Raw genomic sequence first — 18,785 nt, 5'->3', positions numbered from 1 at the left:
TTTGTGTTTGGTTTGGTTTTTGTTGCAAAACTAGGGCTAAGAAGATGGCAGATGAAGAGCATATTCGGCACTGCATGCTTTACGAGTTCCAATTAGGAAGAAAAGCAAGTGAGGCTGCAAAAAACATCTGTAGTGCTCTTGGTCAAGATGCAGTTAGCGCCAGAAAATGCCAGCGTTGGTTTGAGAAATTTCGCGAGGGAAATTTTTCGTTAGATGACAAGAGTGGTCGAGGCCGTGTGTCCAATTTTGATCAAGAAGCTCTTCAAGCTCTTTTGGTGCAAAATCCTCAAATTACCCAACAAGAGCTTGCGACAACTTTAAATTGTTCACAAAAAACAATTTCCAATCAATTGCGTGCACTTGGCAAAGTCCAAAAGTTTGGAAAATGGGTTCCTCATGAGTTGACCGACAACAACCGTAATCAAAGAGTCACAATTTGCAGTTCGCTCCTCTCTTGTCAAAACCGTTTGCCGTTTTTAGAGCAAATTGTTACCGGAGATGAAGAATGGGTGCTGTATGTTAATTTGAAAAGGCGGCCTCAATGGTTGGACAAAAATGAGGCTCCGCAGCCCACGCCAAGACCTGACTTGCATGCGAAAAAAGTGATGTTGTGTGTTTGGTGGAATTTTAAAGGAATTCTTCATTATGAACTTTTACCATCTACCCAAACCATTACAAGTGCAGTGTATAGTGCCCAATTGGAAAGGATAGCCCAAGCTTTAAGAGAAAAAGAACCCGCGCTGATTAATCGGAAGGGTGTAATTCTTCACCATGATAACGCACGACTGCATACTGCAAGAATCACTGATGAAAAACTGCGCCAGTTGGAATGGGAAGTTCTCCCTCAACCTGCATATTCTCCTGATATTGCCCCTTCCGATTACCATTTGTTTCGTTCTTTGCAAAACTTTCTTCTTGGAAAAAATTTAATAATGAAGAATGCCTTAAAAATGCATTGACCGAATTTTTTGCATCAAAATCACAAGAATTTTACAACAGAGGGATTAAAATGCTTCCTGAGCATTGGGCACAAGTAGTAGAAAGCAACGGGAACTATATTGTTGATTAAATTTTGTTGTATTGTTTAAATAAATTCGATTTTAAAAAAGTATTAGAAAACGACATTAATTATTACTAGACCTAATACAATGCATGAATTTTGTGCACCAGGCCTCTAGTGTTGAGTAAAATGGTCAGGAGTACATTTTAGGAGGAGGTGACACTTCACCGACACCTAAAGAATGAGAAGTAGCCCAAATGCAATGTGGGCGCAAAATGCTTTGATTGGTTGGTTGTTCTGCCATTTGGTCTATTTGCATATTACTCTTATTATTATATATAGGATTTTTTTTTATAGGATTTTATGATCATGGATTAGCTGACACTCATGATTCCTTCTGCTGTTCATAACTCATCTTTATTATCTTGCATTATACTTGGAGCAAACTACTCTTTAGTTCACTTGTGTCTTGATTTGTTTTCCAGGGGTTGTTCTAGTTGCAATTTTTCTGCTCTAAGGAGAGTTGGCTTTATATTGCTGGAGATTTTCACGTTTTACATCCATGGACTCACTTCAGCATATAATGTTAATGGCTGCTGCATGACTCATAGTCTACATAAGCATAAATTAACTTCAGTACCTCTGTGGTGTGCCCTCTTTGAGATGGCTCTGGAAGACCACCCAGATGGTGAAATTTACACAGACTGCAGAGGCCCCTTCAACTTTGGGCACTGAGGGGTAATGACCAAATTACACCTGCATCCTTCAGGATGAGCCAGCCACCCATTTGCTCCTGATGGGGGTTCAAACTGTTGATCTTAAAGTATAATAGAAGGGGCTTTATGGGCTGGATTATGGCTAGTTTAAAAAGGCCTCTTCCTTCAGAGTGCTTTGCACGTAGTGAGCACTCCAAAAATGCTTTTGACTATGACTTAGATCTTCCAGTGACCTTCTTTTCATGGTTTCCAGATTTGAGGGACAGCTTCTTGCCATTGAATCTTTGTTCTTCACATTATTTTCGCTTGGGGGTTTAATGGAGTGTAAGTTTTCTGACCACACAAAACATCTTTTTAGTGATAAATCTTTTCATGTGATTTGCTGGTCCACTGAGTAATTCATGGAACCCAAGGTTTTATCACTTGATTAATGGCCAGAAACAACTGTAAAATCAAGTGTTTTTAGTAAGTTCACCAAGAAAGTGTAAACCTATTATTATTTTTGCCTGGGGACTGGGTCTGTTCTGACAGATTTGTTGTTCTGTGTTTAGTTCAGTGCTCCCCATAAAGGTAACATTTTAATGGTGATGTATAACAACTTGTGAATGTGGAAGTTTCCACATTGTGATGGGACATATTTTAACTTCCTCATTGGCCAAAAATTCCTTTGGGAATTACTAATGTAAACAAATTTAAATGATTAGAAAGGCAGGATGCTTTCATATTTTAAACAGGAGAAGTTTTCTTTGCTTTAAAGGAATGCCATCTAGTCATGGTTTTCAATATCATCCGGAGAACTTAAAATTATACATTTCCAAATTCTTTAACCTGTTCTTTAATCCGGTGTAATTTGGATAATCATGCATTTTCCAGAATCATTGAGTTGGACCTAGGGAATCAGTGATTTAGTACTAATTTTTATCCCTAAATTAGGTCAAGAAACATTTATACCATCTCTTTTTAAGACAGTTATATGCTTTTCTGTTATAAAGTAGGATTTTAGTATCTCTGTGATTAAAAAAAAAGAATTATACTAATCTGAGATCCTGTGTGGGATCATACAGCTTAAAATTTTCTTATTGATCCTATAGCTCACAAGAATAAAACAGGAATTATAAATAGAGAGAGGTGGCAAACAAAATCTATTCTTACCCCTCTCCCCCATTTACTAATTAAAGGTAGTATTCATTGTCTACCCAATTATTTGAGAAAACACTCAAGTCAACCTTGATTATTACCTTTCCCTCACCCTCCATATCTAATCTGCCACCATATTTTGTGCTGTGCACTTTCAAAATGTAATTTGAATTTGACTTCCACATATCTACTGCTTCATCATCATCTTTATCATCTTTCACCCATATTACAGTGATAGTCCCTTAGCTTTGGCTCTCCTCCCCCCTCCCCCAATAGACTACTTTTTGAATAGTTTTAGATTTGCAAAAAAATTAATAAGATGATACATAGCTCCAAATTCTCCTTTACCCAGTTTCCCCTATTATTAATATACTAGAGGCCCGTTGCATGAAGAGATTCGTGGCTTCCAGCACCGGTTTTACTCTACTCAAGGCTACAAAGTTTCAATTATAGAGGGTAAACAAATTCCAACAGAAATAGCGGCAGCCATAGAGCAAGCAGAAGGCTTGGTTCTGCTCTAGGCTACATATAATTTCAAAGGCAAGAAGCAGGGAGAGAGTAGAAAAGGGGCCTTAATCCGAAATCACCTCTTTTTTCCACAGATAAATACCTTTCCGAAAAGTATCCCCAGCAGACTCCCCTCTGCCTTTTACTGCTCAAAGGTGGCTTACATGCCTGCCCTTGAACCAATCATACGCAGAGGAGAAAAGGAGGATAGCATTGCCACAATGAGTTTAACCTACTGATGATTTGTTCCTGAGTGGCCACATTTTAGCACCCTTCAAAAATTGGTATTCTGTTATTAGGAAAAACCATTAAATAGGCAACAAATAATGTCTGCCACAATTATTGACTCTTTTAAAATGAGTCATGAACAAATGAGGAATGACAATTCTGATGAGAGTGAAGGAGTGATTGGTGATCTAAAAGGGATTTAATCTAGGCTGGCCACTTTTCTTCAAAGAAACCATAATTAAGCTAATATGTGGAGAAAGTCTGAGGAGTTAAATAGGCAAAGGGGTCAAGGGATTCTAGATTGGGGGAGGGGGCTGAGGATTGACGTGAGTCTTGATGGTTGAATCAAAGTTTGTCAGTGATGAGCTGGGGAAGACTGAGGATGCAGGCTGTGAACTAAGATAGCAATAGTTTGGTTTGGTGAGAGTAAAGGCCACAATGTGGATTAGAGATGGAAAAGCAAGGCAGTCATGGTACACCATGCACCAGAACGTGAACTTGATGTCCCTACGTCAGTAGCTTTCAAACATTTTGTCTGAGGCCCATAGTAAAAAAAACACACAACATACCTTTTTTTCATGATGCCTTATTATCAAGCCTTGTCGCCCTTGAATTTGCAGTGGCTGGGCAAGAGGAGAGGTTGGGACACAATATAGCTAATTATTATAAAAGTTATAAATTAAGGCAATAAACTAAGCGTGAACAGAGGATATACCTAACTACCTTGACAAACATATTTCAAACAAAAACAGTGAAGTCTGTGTGTGAAACCAAATAACTGAGAATAGTGCAAATTTGAAATTACTTTTGTTTTCCACCAAAAGGCTGTTATTAACTCTGGGGAAATGAAGGGATAATAGCAACAAGGCCAAGTGGGAGGTGAGGAGAAGGCTCCCTCTGCCTTCTCTTCCAATGGTTATGCAGTCTGTAAGAGAGACACCTTCTTTCCTTTCTTCTTCTTCTTCTTTTTTTTTTTTTTAAATATATTTATTGATTTTTTACAGAGAGGAAGGGAGAGATATAGAAAGCTAGAAACGTCAATGAGAGAGAAACATTGACCAGCTGCCTCTTGCACACCCCCTACTGGGGGTGTGCCCACAGCCCAGGTACATGCCCTTGACCGGAATCAAACCTGGGACCTTTCAGTCCGCAGACCGATGCTCTACCACTGAGCCAAACCGGTTTCCGCATCCTTTCTTCTTTTTTGGGGAGGAGCTCTTTCAGTACTCCTTTCCTGTCCTCACTGGCCAGGCACCTGGATTTCCAGGCCGTCCAGACCGTTCCCACCTGTCCGCAGGGGACTCTAGTCCCTTGGTGCTGTCAGCGCTCCACTCTCACAGGTGGGTTTGCATTAAGAATTCTCTGAGAAGGAACACAGAAGAGTAGGGGAAGCATATTGCCCTGTTCTACCCTCTTTGTTCCCTCTTCCTTTTGCCCCAAGGTCCAAGCTTCCTCCTTCAAGTCATAGCCTTTGGCTACCCCTTGGGCTGGAGGTACATACATACACTGGCAGCGTACTTGACCTGAATTGAGGCTGAGGAAGCTGGCTCAGAGCCATTTGGGTAGGGAATACTGGGGACCCGAGTACTTGGTTACCTGGGGAGAGGGGGACACAGCCAGATGAACGCCAGAACAGAGGCTTTTTGCTCACTTGTAAGGATAATACTCCTCTGTACACACATGTGTAAACATGTGTGTGCACACACATATTCACATACATGTACCTAAAAGTTGTACAAAATTACATATATTCTCAAAATGTGAAGTGCATTTTGTCTTCTTTATTATTCCATTTCAGTTAAAAAAACAAACTAGTTGTAATACACTAAATTGATTTTGTAATCTACTAATGGGTTCAGCTGTGACCCAATTTTGAAAACTCTGCTTTAGTTGTTGGGATGGTAGTAATGTGATAGATTGATGTTTTGGAAACATCTGGCAGCTGATTAGATGATGGATTGAAAAGGAGTGAGGATCTGGTTATGAGGTTATTGAGTCAAAGATAGGCCTAAAGATGCTTAGTGTGAGGACAGAGAGGAAGGGAAGGCAGAAGCAACAACAGGTCTTGGTGGCTAATTAGATAATGAGATGCAGAAGAAAACTAGAATACCATCATGATTTCCAACTTAACTGATAGGGAAACTAGCAGGATAATTATATTTGAGGGGAAAGAAAGTGAGTTTAGCTTAGTACCTATGGCATTTGAGGTTGAGTGTTGTGTGCTAGTTTGGAGAGAGGTTTGGAAAAGCAGGGACTATAACAGGGCCTTTGTATTTAGCACTAGGAAGACACTGATAATCCTTAGCAAGGGCAGATCACTTCTTTGGGAAGTCAGGAAAGGAAGACATACAATATAGGATATAGTTCATCCTTTCAATAAACTTGATAGTAAAATCAGTAAAAAGGAAGGAGGAGCCCTAGCCGGCTTGGCTCAGTGGATAGAGCATCGGCCTATGGACTGAAGGGTCCCAGGTTTGATTCCAGCCAGGGGCGCATGCCTGGGTTGGGGGCTCGATCCCCAGTGGGGGGCGTGCAGGAGACAGCCAATCGGTGATTCTCTCTCATCATTGGTGTTTCTATCTCTCCTTCTCCCTTCCTCTCTGAAATCAATAAAGAAAATGTTTTTTTTTTAAAAAAAAAAGAAAAGAAAAAGAAGGAGGGAGGATGAGAACAGGGAACAGATTTAAAGGCAGGCTTTTATTCAATTTTGAAGCACTTCTAAGAAGAAGAGAGGAGAAACCTGTGGAAACCAAGAAACTGAAGATATGACAGAGCGAGGAGGAATTGGTATGGTCTAGTTTCAGGGAGATGAGAGAATGCACGTTAGGACATAAGTAGAAGGGAACCTTAGACAGAAGGAAGAACATATAGGTAAGGAGATAGGATGTTTTTCTCAACAGCTCTCTGCTGAGTACAAGCAGCAGGCACTATATAGGTGTTGTGGCTACAAAGATTCACAGACATAATCTAGTGGGAAAGATAAGATAGGCAAGGAAACGGGAAGGATGACAGTGGTCAGTGTCAGCTAGAGTTATGCTCAGAACGCGGAAACAAAGAGGCCTGAGCGAGGCTGTCCAGAGTAGAGGAAAAAATGAAAACGGCTTGCTCCTGAACAGGTGTGAGGGACATCTAAGAGAAGGACTGAGATGCGGACTCGGGGGCCCAGGATTGAGGAAAAATGTGGACCTGGGTTACAGTGGTGATGATAACCATGGTGATAATAATAATTGGTTTGTTCTCAGTTACTGACTTTAAGCAGCAGGTGAAACTTTATTTGGGAGTACTTGAGAAAATAAATTTTTGTGACAAAAGAAGCCACTTCTTGCTTATCTTCTGCCTCTCCACCTTTTGTTGACTTCTCTTTATGCTAATTTAGGTTAAAAAAAATAAAATAAAAGCCACCGCTTCCAAAAGGGTTGTGGTACCCTGGCATAATTTCAAAGAAATCTCTTTCCCCATTTAGTTAACTACATTTCCCCAGGAAAAAAAAATCTTCTCTGTCAGCATAACATCCTTTAACAGGACTCCTGCTGGCCGGTCCTTGTATCTTGGGGTGGCAGCTGTGAACGTATATACTACTGATTGTTAATGTGTGATATAGACCTGACTGGAGCATGCCCACTAATTGGTTTGAGAGCTAGATATAGACAATGCTGTCTTAAAGGAGCTTGTGTAGATAGGCCTAGTCTCGGGGTTAATTCTGCTTGACAGCACATCAGCAGCATCTCGAGAGTAATTACCTCACAGAAGTTTTCCCACAGCCGAACCGAGAGCTTCAAAGGCTTCTGAATTTACAACCAGTATTAACCTATATCTGAAACATAATGTTCCCACAGGGGCTTGGATTCTTTCCCTCCTACTTATTAAACATATGGGGTTACTAGGTTCATTTACTCTGTGAAGAACTCAGTGAAAAATTATACTTGGTGTTAAATAATTAAAAATCTTTAATAATAGGTCAAGAGGATAGTTTCAAATTTGTGGGTTTTTAAAAATTGCTTTATTATATTACTGAAAAAGTTAATCTGTAGAGACTGGGTGCTTTTTAAAATATATATATAATTTACCTTCTTTCTCTCAAAAACAAATGAGAAGTTAATATCTTTTCCATGCTGTGCTATCTCTCTGGATAGCTGCATGTTTAGGGGACCTAGGGTAACGTATGCATTTAAAATGGTTAAAATAAATACCTGTTTACATTTTTAGAGCTATTTTACTTGTTGACCACTGTACTGAAATCTGTAACTGTTGCATCTACCCCTTGCCCTCCTCATAAAGTAATAGTTATTCTTTAATAATCGATTTTTATATTGTAAAAAATGTCTTTTCCCTTTGCAGGTCAGAAACCAAATTTGACTCTGGTTCAGGTATGTTTACATTAATAATGTTATTCTGAGTATATTTTATTTACGGTACATTATTCTCTGAGGAGTAATTCATCAGATCAAGAACCATTTTGATTTTAAACAGACGAGGCAGTCTCTTTTCAAAACATGAACCCCACCTCAAAGCAGGGCTCTGAGCTGCTTGGAATCCTCACTTGAGATGTTCACTATGGGATTCCTGATAGTTCTGCAAGAAGCATTAATGCTCTCTATCTGCAGCTTTATTTTAAAAGCAGAAGTGGGGTTGTGCAAAATCATTGCTCAAAATAGAGTTAGTCTCTCAGTGGACAAAGCATCCTGAATAATTTGAAGATTCTCTGCAAGTGTCTTGTTATCAAAAGTGGGTAATATTTACATCTAACCCAGTAAACTATAAAGAGTTTAATCAATAGAAATAGATATTTGTCTATGACTTATTAGTCATTTTTTAGCTGTTTTGTTGGAGGGTGGGTAATGGAAAACTAAGGTCACCTTAAGCCATTATTTTGTATCTATCAAAACAAAATTTGTATTCTCACAAACAGTGGCATACTTCTGCTGTTTTCTTCTTATTAAGCACAAATGTAGCCATATAATCCTTATTATGTTTGTGTCTTTATCACTTGCTAAGGTCTGTGAGCCTTGGAGTTTTTGATGATGTTTGCAATTAAGCACAAAAATGGCCTCATGTATGGTACAAGGAAATTATGTTCTTTAGTGAACTGTTAATAGATAAATAAACATTAACTTTCTATTCCAGGAGAAGTAATTTGCAGAAGAATATATAACTTATTAAATAAAAATAACATTACTACTTTTTTTAAATAGAAGTTTTTCTTTATTATGTCCACAAAAGAGCCAAGACTATATAGATGATAGTGGTGACAAGGAGCCAACATGCTCATTTTTTTTTCCAAAAGCTCATTCTTCCTTTTATTGTATAGATGTAAAATCCCCAATTTGGTGAGACTCTTTAAATATAAACTCTGGACATTTGAGTTAACAATTTCACCTAATTTGGTAACTGTGATTCCAGAAATTTCCATTTGTGTGTTCTTGGGCTTTTGAGTCACGTGTGACATTGATAGTATAAGACAAGCATTTCTGGTTTACAGTATTGACTTATAAGGAGATTAAAGACACAGTGAGTTATATCAACTATTTGATGTTTTTTATGGATTTATAAGAGGTGATTCAAAATAGGGTGAAAAATCTTTGTCATTTTTATTAAGTAAAATCTTTAAGCCTGGAGAGTGTGTCTCCATGGTTGAGCATTGACCTATAAACCAGTAGGTCACGGTTTCATTCCCAGTCAGGGCACATGCCCTGGTTGTGAGCTCAATCCCCTTTATGGGCCGCCATGCAGGAGGCAGCCAATCACTGATTCTCTGTCATCATTGATGTTTCTATTTCTCTCCCCCTCTCCCTTCCTCTCCAAAACCAATAAAAATATATTTAAAAATTAAAATCTTTAAGTATAATAAAAATAAATGAATAAAATTGATGAAAAATGAATTTTTACATAAAACTGCATATCTTTTTATCATTGATTGCCAATCAGTCACCAAAAATATTTATTAAGAACCCACTGGGTGTTATAATCTGATTTAATTCCCTAAATATCAAGTCAGAAACTGGTTTTAAGCTCCAGGATCTGGAATATAGCTTTTAAAAATGAAAAAGTCCACCAGGTTCATTTTGAAGGTAAAACCTGGAAATGGCATACAAAACTGAAATATTAGGCAGCTATTGTCAAAGTCAGAAAATTTATGTTAAATTTTCAAATCCAAATTTAAGTGTGCTGCTAAATTCCTGTAGTGAAGGTTGGTATTTATTCCGAAAATAGTTATAACATCTGTACAGACACACATCTTCCACTCTTATGACCAAAGATTTTGTTCGTGAGTATTATTTTTTCAAGTCCTACTTTTTTTAAACTGTCTATCATGGACAACATCTGCATGTCTTTGAAAACTTATAAAGTCCTGTACTCTGAAAAATCTTTTGGGAAATACTGATTAAAAGTTTATTTGTGTGTGTGTGTGTTTTAATTTTAAATACATTTTTGGAAAGAATTTAGATGGTTTCAAATAAACAGATTTTTTTTCTTATAAACTCTTTTAGCTAACTATAAATGAGGGAATCATGACAAAGAAAATTAGAAATGCAGTCTTTGGCATTCTATATCATGCAAATTTTGGTTAGAAATAAGGTAGCATATTGGAACAATTAAATGTATGACTTTAATAGGTTCAGAATCTCTATTGTTCATCAAATACAGAAAGTAAACTAACTCTGTTTAATGTTATATACAGCTGTAACAATGTTCCTGACAAAGATTTTTAAATGAAGGAATATGCCATCTTACTAAGGGAAAAATCCCTTAAAAACAAATCTATGGTCAATAACTAGCCATAAAGTGTTTCAAAGTAAAATTATACACACATAAAAAACATTTTTTCTTTTCAAGAATCCAACTTATGCAGCGCTTACTCCATATTTGCAGTTTGTGTAAATGAGTTTCAGGCAGTGGGGTCAGATTCAGGAGGAAGGAAGGAAAGTTTTCATTGTCCGGTGAAAAATGTCAGTTGTTGACTATATTAGTATACCAAAATGGTCAACCTAGAGAATGATTTAATTTTTTCTTATTAAAATTGTGTCTTTTTTTTTTTTTCCAAAAGCAACCCATGGATAATTTTTTTTAATTTTCAAAAAAAATTTTATAATGAAAAATATGAACTATAAAAGTAGCCATGGTATAGTATAATAAGCACATATATATCCCTCATTGAGATTTTACTATTTTAAATGATTTGCCATATTTGTTTCACTTTTTTCTTGAAATATTTAAAAGTAAAATACATACATTTCATGTTGTTTTTAAAACCTGAAAATTATAGATTGTTTTGACTTATTGAAAGAGACCTATTCATTTTTTGAGGTTTTTATCTCCAAAATTTGGGTCATGTACAAATTCTTATGGAAGGATTGTGGTATTACATGTCCACATTCTGTTAAAGAGATGTAAGTTTGCCCTGGCTGGTGTGTCTCACTTGGTTGGGTGGCATTCCATGCATCAAAAGGTTGCTGGTTCAATTTCTGAGCAGGGCACCTTTTGGTGTATGGGATGCTGATCAATGTTTTGCTCTCACATCAATGTTTCTCTCTAAAAAAAAAATCAATAAAAATATTTAACAAACAAACAAATAAATAGAGGAAAGTTCTATTTGTGATGAAGTTTAAGAAAGCCTCAACCTGCCCTAACTGGTTTGGCTCAGTGGATAGAGCGTTGGCCTACAGACTCAAGGGTCCCAGGCTTGATTCTGGTCAAGAGCATGTACCTTGGTTGCGGGAACATCTCCAGTAGGGGGTGTGCAGGAGGCAGCTGATCGATGTTTCTCTTTCATTGATGTTCCTAACTATCCCTCTCCCTTCCTCTCTGTAAAAAAAATAAAATAAAATAATAAAAAAATAAAAACAAACAAACAAACAAATAAAAAAAATATATTTTAAAACAGAGAGGGAGAGAGAGAGAGCCTCAACCAAAAAGCAGAGGTGCTATGAGAGAAAACCCAAAGAATGTTCTATTCTTGATTAACTTGATTTAAACCTTAGCTGCCATCTAGCTGAGTCCTCCACATCCTGAGTTGTATACTGATTGAATTCCATTTCTGTTGGTTTAGTATAACTGAATCGTGTCTAAAGATTTCGTCTTCGCCAGTTGAGAGCAATCTCTCTAAAGGACATTTTAAAAGGTTCCCAGTTGATCTATTAGTGTTGTTTGCCTATGAGTGTATGTAGTTGGTGATTTTACTAATAGAGTAAAACAGACTTCCTTTTATGTCCAGAAGTAGCAAGAAGCTGTCCTCTTCTCTCCACTTCCCAAGAAGGGAAGTTATTTGATGCTGGAGGAAGCAGAACATTGAGTTTAATGTAGTGATTAAACAAGAAAGCCATATATCAAATCTCAGGAGAAACATGATTTTGAGAGAAGCAGAGAACTGTGATGCATATTGCATGATAGGCTATGTAAACAGAACTCTGGAGGTCAGTGTGTGGATGCAAACCAATTAAATAAAGAACTTACTGGCTTTGCTTTCTGTCATTTGGTTGGGGAGGATCACAAGTTAACTTGCTCAGGGTTGAAGTGTAAACTTTGCTTGAATAAGCTAGGCACCTTTGGAAATTTCATTAACTCTTTCAATTCACTAACAAGTTTCTTAAAAAAAAAAAAATTAACTGAAGTCCCTAGGAAGTTAAAAACAAAAAACATACCCATCAGCAAAGGTGCTGGTGATGAGTAGAATGGAAGAGAAAGCAGAGGATGAACTGCTGAAAAGACCAGAGTTGGGTGTGTAGTCAGATTTCAAGAACATGCATATGTCTTTGAAAAACAACCCATTTGGAAAAGCAGAACTCTTGCAGAATAACTGAAAAAAGATGTTTTTCTCCCCTGAATTCTGAAAGATATAGTTGGAATTTACTAGTCACTACATAACATCAGGATATTGTTATTTCTGTTCTGTTAAAATAGAATAGCTTTCTGACCAAGAAAAACCTGGAGCCTATAACTGTATATTCAAGTTAACCCAGTGTCTGATTCTGTGGTCCCAAGCTTCTCAGGCAATGTTTGGATGAGAAAATGAAATACCAAGTTAAATGGTATAGTTTCATGGTCCATAAACATTCAAAACAAAGACTCCTTTCCTCACCCCCCAAACCCACCTCAAGGCAACATGACTCTACAGAGTATGTTGGAGACATACATAGTACAGAATAGGGTCATGTTGGCTGGGAAAGTGAATAAGCTTGTTTAGTGCTGTTGATTCTGGGCTGCTTGCAATAGGTATGCTAAGGAAATGGACTCATAGAACATACCAACGGGAAGGTATAAAATTTAATGAAAGCAAATTATGGAGGATTAAGAAACCTAATGAGCATGGTTTAGTGTGGAAAGTAGAGGAGGGAGTTCACTATTAAATAGAGCCCAAGAGTGTACAAGGTTAGAAGATCCTAAAAGACACCATAATAAAAGGCACAACAGAATGTAATTATCCTGAAGGGGAAAAAAACCTCCAAGGAACAAAAAGCTGCTAATGTCGCTTTAAAGATCTGCAGTTAAAAAGGAATCTACATTAGAGTAAGGAAATCAAAGAATATAATCAGTTAAAGCTTGAGGCAAAAACATAAGGGTAATGACAAATAAAGTAGGCTGATAATGCTGGTCACTAAGTTGAAGGGAAATGAGGAATTTGAATGTAGTATAACTAGAGTTTTGAAAGTTTATAAAAATTAGACATTCTAACATAGTGAACCTTTCTCAAGAAATGTTTATAAGGAAAACATTTTCAGATCTTAGAAATGTGAGAATATGTTGACAACACTTTTTAATTGCTGCAAATCAGTTTTGTTATTTTAAATTTAATGTGGAGGCCTCATAACATGGAAGAACAAGTAAATATAAATCTTTATAAGAATATTGAAATCTGTCTTTGGGCATCATTCACTAATTGAAATGACTACTTATTTATTCATTCAACATGTATTTACTAAGGAATATTATATGCCAGATGCAGTGATTATAGCTGTGAACAGGGCAGATAAATTTATTCTCTCGTGGAATTTTAAAGCTAGTTGGCCCATTATATAAATTCACTGGGTTTCTTAGCATATTTAGCTGAGAAGGGCTAACAAGGTTAAATTTAGATCCAGATGGTGAATTAAATCTTGATATTTGAACATAAGCTAATATATTTTAGGTTTTGACAAATTCACCTTTCTTTACTTTATTTAAACCATATCACTTGTTTTCCTTCAACTTTTAAGAGAATGGCCTAATAATGCTAATGATTAGTGTGTAGTTTTTCTATAACTTTTAATAAGGAGTGACAGTTCACATTTGATTATCATTAAAAGAAATTAACTTCGAAGAATAGCAAATGTTTTGAATACTGTTCTCTTCTTCACATTCATTCATTCATTCATTCCTCCACTTATTATTTTACTGGATCCTATTCAAGGTTGGCCTGAAAAATCAGGCAACCTTTTCTATAACAGTCTTACTGGATTGGATAGAAACAAGTAGAGGGGACAAAGCCCTTCATCTCCTTTCACGAACTATTTTAAAGACCAGGAAGCAGCAAGGCATGGTGGCTAAGTGCAGAGGTTTTGGATCAGATAGATCTAATAATTTTCAATTGGCTTTCTTGAATTTCATATACACCATTGTGTCACATACTTACATTTTGTATTTTTCCTTTTTAATTTAGAATTAGAGCATTTAAAGCTATGACTTTTTTCATTAAATCTTTAGCTGAATCCTAGTATTGTATTTTAAATAGTTGTAGTTTTGATTTTCTTTTGGACATATGATTATTTAGGAAAGTGTCCAAGTTTTTCTACTTTTGTTAGTAATTTTCAGTTTCATTGTTTGGTGGTCAAAGAATGTGGCCTTACCGCTTTTTATGGCATTTATCATCCACCAAAATTATTTGTGTGGATTTCTTATTTCTTCCCAGCCTGTGAGTTTCTTAAAGGGAAGAACTATGTCTTACTCATCTTTATAATTTTGGTATCTGATTATAAATAGTCAATAAATAATAATTCTGAGTTTGGGAATCTTGATCTATTCTACTCCCCAATTGTGATAGAAATGATTAATTAATGACCACAGATTTATTCTCCCTTTTCATAGTGTAGAGTTGTTGGGAAGTGGCCAGGGATTATAACTTCCAACCTCTTTGCATCTCTGAGAGGACATATAACTAAATCTCCCAGGGGAGTTATGTCATTCCTGGGTGAATGGGATTAAATATCCAATGAATTTCCCCACGTTTCTCTTCATCTTCTGAGGTTATATTAGAGGTACATGTTGAACATGATGGCATGAAAATATGGAAGAATTTTGGATCCTGAGATATCCTTGGAAAAGATCCACTCCAGAGGGCCTTTAATCCAAGAATACCTTATTTGGGTTTTATAGAGAGAGAAATAAACATTTATTGTAATAAGCCACTGAGATTGTGCTATGTTTATTATGGCAGCTAATGCTACATTACCTTACTAACTCAGGGCCTGGAATACTCCCTGGAAAATATTGATACTCATTGATTATTGTTGGGTAAATGACAAAATTAGTGGCCAAGGATTATGTTATCTAACCTGAAGATGGTTCTTTAAACGAAGGATCATAAAAATATAGTATACTAGGGTCCCAGTGCACGAATTTGTGCATGGGTGGAGTCTCTTGGCCTAGTGGGTGACTGGGGGCAATTTGGGCTGGCCGACTGGGGAGAGGGTGGGTAGGTCCTATGTTGTCTGCTTTCTGGAGATCGGTGCATGTCATAGCTACTGGCTGGTCATCCAGTTGTCCCATCATAAAGGTCGCTTAGGCTTTTATATATAGCCTATATAATAATGAGGTGGTATGCAAATTGACCACCACTCCAACATACAACATGGCTGCCCCCATGTGGTCAAAGATGGCTGCTCTCATGTAGACACATGATGGCCGCCATAAGATTGCCAGCAGGGTAGGGCAGTTGTGGGTGATCAGGCTAACAGGGAAGGCAGTTGGGAGGGACCAGGCTCTGCAGGGGAGGGAAGTTGGGAAGGACAAGGCCTATAAGGGAGGACAGTTTGGGACAACCAGGACTGCAGGGGAGGGCATTGGGGGGGACTGGTGGGGTCCCTCAGCCTGGCCTGTGCCCTTTCGCAATCCTGGACCCCTCAGGGAATGTCGGATAGCTGGTTTGGCCTGATCCCCACAGGCACAATCCAGACAAGAGGGAGCCTAATCTTGTGTGTTGAGCATCTGTCTCCTGGTGGTCAGTACACATCATAACTACCAGTCAATCGATTGTTTGGTTGATCTGTTGCTTAGCCTTTTATATATATAGATATGCTTCTATAGATTTTTGGAAAATAAAGACAGTTTAATTGTATTCTCACATATGATTAATTCTAATCTCCATTTTGTAACCATATTTTAAGAAAATAATCTTTTATGATTTTTAAAAAATAATTTGGTAGAAGTCCGAAGTATGTCATGTTTAAGCAGTGTGTTATTTTTAAACTGCCTTTTAGCCTTGGCCGTGTAGCTCAGTTGGGTTGGACATCATCCTGATATGCCAAGGTTGTGGATTCAAGCCCTTGTCAGAGCACATACAATAATCAACCAATGAATGCATAAATAAGTGGAACAACAAATCTGTGCTCTTTCTCTCAAAAATCAATAACTAAAAGGGAAAAGAAAATTTCCTTTTAGAAATTCCCCAGTTTAAAGGTAATTAGGTTAATTCTTATTTTGTACTTTTATATTCTCTCAAAATACTTCAAATTTGTAACTTATAAATTTTAAAAGACACCATGTTTTACGTTTATGAAATTATTGGAAAGAACTTACTTTCATACGTTATTCTTACTGCTAGATTTAATAATATTTCTCTTTGAGAATAATTTTTCAAAAAAGATCTTTTTCATTTCATATGACTCATGATATATATGATGCCACCACACAAGCCATGGGACTAAGTAACAGAAGGATCAAGGCTTTTGTATTTTATATGTTATCTGCCTTTCTTACTAAGAGTCAATGGAATGGTTTTATATATAGCATTATCAGAAACAGGAAAGTGATGGGTTAGAAATGTTTTAATTTGTTTAGAATAATTTAGCAGGGTAATCTGGTAAAAGTGACATGATTAATGACTGAATAAGATTAAAATATTTTTACATTCTGTTTTTAATGACTGCTACTTTAAAATTTATAACTAGTAAAATATTACAGGAAAATATATATCATTCATATTTCACTTGAAGTTGTGTTTTACCTTATCAAATTATGCCTGCTTTTTAGCCCAAACAGCATAAATTAAAAACAAATTTTAAATGAAACATAGCTTTTGTGCTATTCTTAAATACATTCATCAAAGTGTTAATATATATTAGGTTCAGCAGAAAAGAGCTGAGATTATTGGTACTTTTTTTCCAATTAGACAGAGTAGTACTTCAGTCAGTATGTAATTTTTAAATTTATCTTTACAACTAGGCCAGTCTTTATCATTTGGAAATAGGTCATTTTAGGAAGTTTAACTATAAATGTTTTATATTTGTATATGTAGGTGGCAAGTGTAACTATTAATGTTGGAGTTTTGCCCATTGGTTCAAGTTGTTCTGTCTTTTTTTATCCAGAGATAATGATGTGTATTCAGTCTCTGTCATATTTACCTAGAGGAAGTCTTTTTAATCCCTCATTTATTCCCTTTACTGAGGTTATATGTAAATACTACATAAAATGGCAAATGGAAGAAAGTCTGTTTTGTCTAAAGATAACATTCATCTTAAACAAACATATCAGTCTGTCTTTAAAAGCATAATGATTTGAGTTTTGTTTGGTGGGAGAGGAGGAGGATGGATAAGACCAAAGTAAAATATGTTGCAAATTATATGAACTGGTATTAAAGCCCTTTAAAATTGGATACATTTTTCTGATTGTCTCTATTTAAGGGAATCACTCTACTGCCACCTCCCCATGCTTTCATTGCTTCTTATCTTCCATCACCACCGGCATGTCATTTTATGAAAACTGGGATTCATCTGTGACAGAAATTTGAAGCTAGTCTTTAGTCAGATATCTTATAGCACAATTTTCTGGAAAGCCAGGAATACAAATGTATAGTTTCATGCAGGAAAGAAAAAGTATGTTAGCTTATTTATATATAATCTAAAAAAATTGAATAAAATAAACTTTATTTAACTTCCTATACTGTGAACTCTTAAGAGACAGAGGCCATTTAATTCCATTATTATATTTATCCTCAGCACTAAGCCCAATTAGGTCACAAGTGATGACCAAATAAATGTTCTCTAAGCTAATACCAAATAAATTCATCCCCCCCCCTTTTTTTTTTTTAAAAATTCTCACCTAAGGATATGTTTATTGATTTTAGAGAGAGGAAAGGAGAGAAGGAGGGAGAGAAACACACACACACACACACACACACACACAGAGAGAGAGAGAGAGAGAGAGAGAGAGAGAGAGAGAGAGAGAGAGAGAGAGAAACAAGAGAAAGAGAAACATCAATGTAAGAGAGAAACATCAATGGTTTGCCTTTTGTAGGTACCCTGACCTGGGATCAAACCAAATCTAGGTATGTGCCTGACCAGGAATCGGACCTGCAACCTTTTGGTGTAGTGGATGATGTTCCAACCAACTGAGCCAACCCATCTGAGGCCAAATAAATTAATCTTTAATTGCTCATATTTGCTTACTTAAATTTATTGTGAAAAACAATATATTTGGTATTGTTCCTGCTATCTTGTTTTCCCTTTGTGAGCTTGTCCTTTTATTTCATTTGTTTGGATTGATTAAAATTTACCCTTAAAAAACAACAACTTCTAGCCCTAGCTGGTTTGGCTCAGTGGATAGAGCACTGGCCTGTGGACTGAAGGGTCCCAGGTTCGATTTGGGCCAAGGGCATATGCCCATGCTGCGGGCTCGATCCCCAGTAGGGGTCATGCAGGAGGCAGCCAATCAATAATTCTCTCTTATCATTGATGTTTCTATCTCGGCTCTCCCTCCCCCTTCCTCTCTGAACTCAATAAAGAAATATATTTAAACAACAACAACAAAACACCTTCTAGCTGTAAGTTAAACATACTATTTCTAACCTGTTTGCCATTTAACTTAAGGAACATTTCACCTTGTATTTTTTTGTTAATGTTGGGAATTAATTAAAATCTATAACTTCTTTCCATTTCTCCCAATATAAGTACTTTAGTACTTTTAATTTGTCTCTGAGCCCTATGCCCTTAAACTGCCTCCAATATGAA

General features: G+C 36.7%; 1 protein-coding gene across 5 annotated transcripts in view; it reads left to right on the top strand.

Annotated features, from left to right (window-relative positions):
• The window catches only part of MSRB3 (methionine sulfoxide reductase B3), a 179,959-nt gene that overhangs the window by 101,323 nt on the left and 59,851 nt on the right, over window positions 1-18,785 (top strand). For all 5 annotated transcript variants that reach the window (XM_084877613.1, XM_084877612.1, XM_084877611.1 and 2 more), the window contains one exon: window positions 7,927-7,955. In XM_084877613.1, coding sequence (XP_084733739.1) covers window positions 7,927-7,955 — 29 coding nt within the window. The remainder of the gene's footprint in view (window positions 1-7,926; window positions 7,956-18,785) is intronic.

This window comes from Pipistrellus hanaki (assembly GCF_964339955.1).
Source record: "Pipistrellus hanaki genome assembly, chromosome: 3".
Classification (NCBI taxonomy): domain Eukaryota; kingdom Metazoa; phylum Chordata; class Mammalia; order Chiroptera; family Vespertilionidae; genus Pipistrellus; species Pipistrellus hanaki.
Note: the sequence above shows the minus strand (reverse complement) of the source record. Positions and strands in the feature narration are given on the sequence as shown.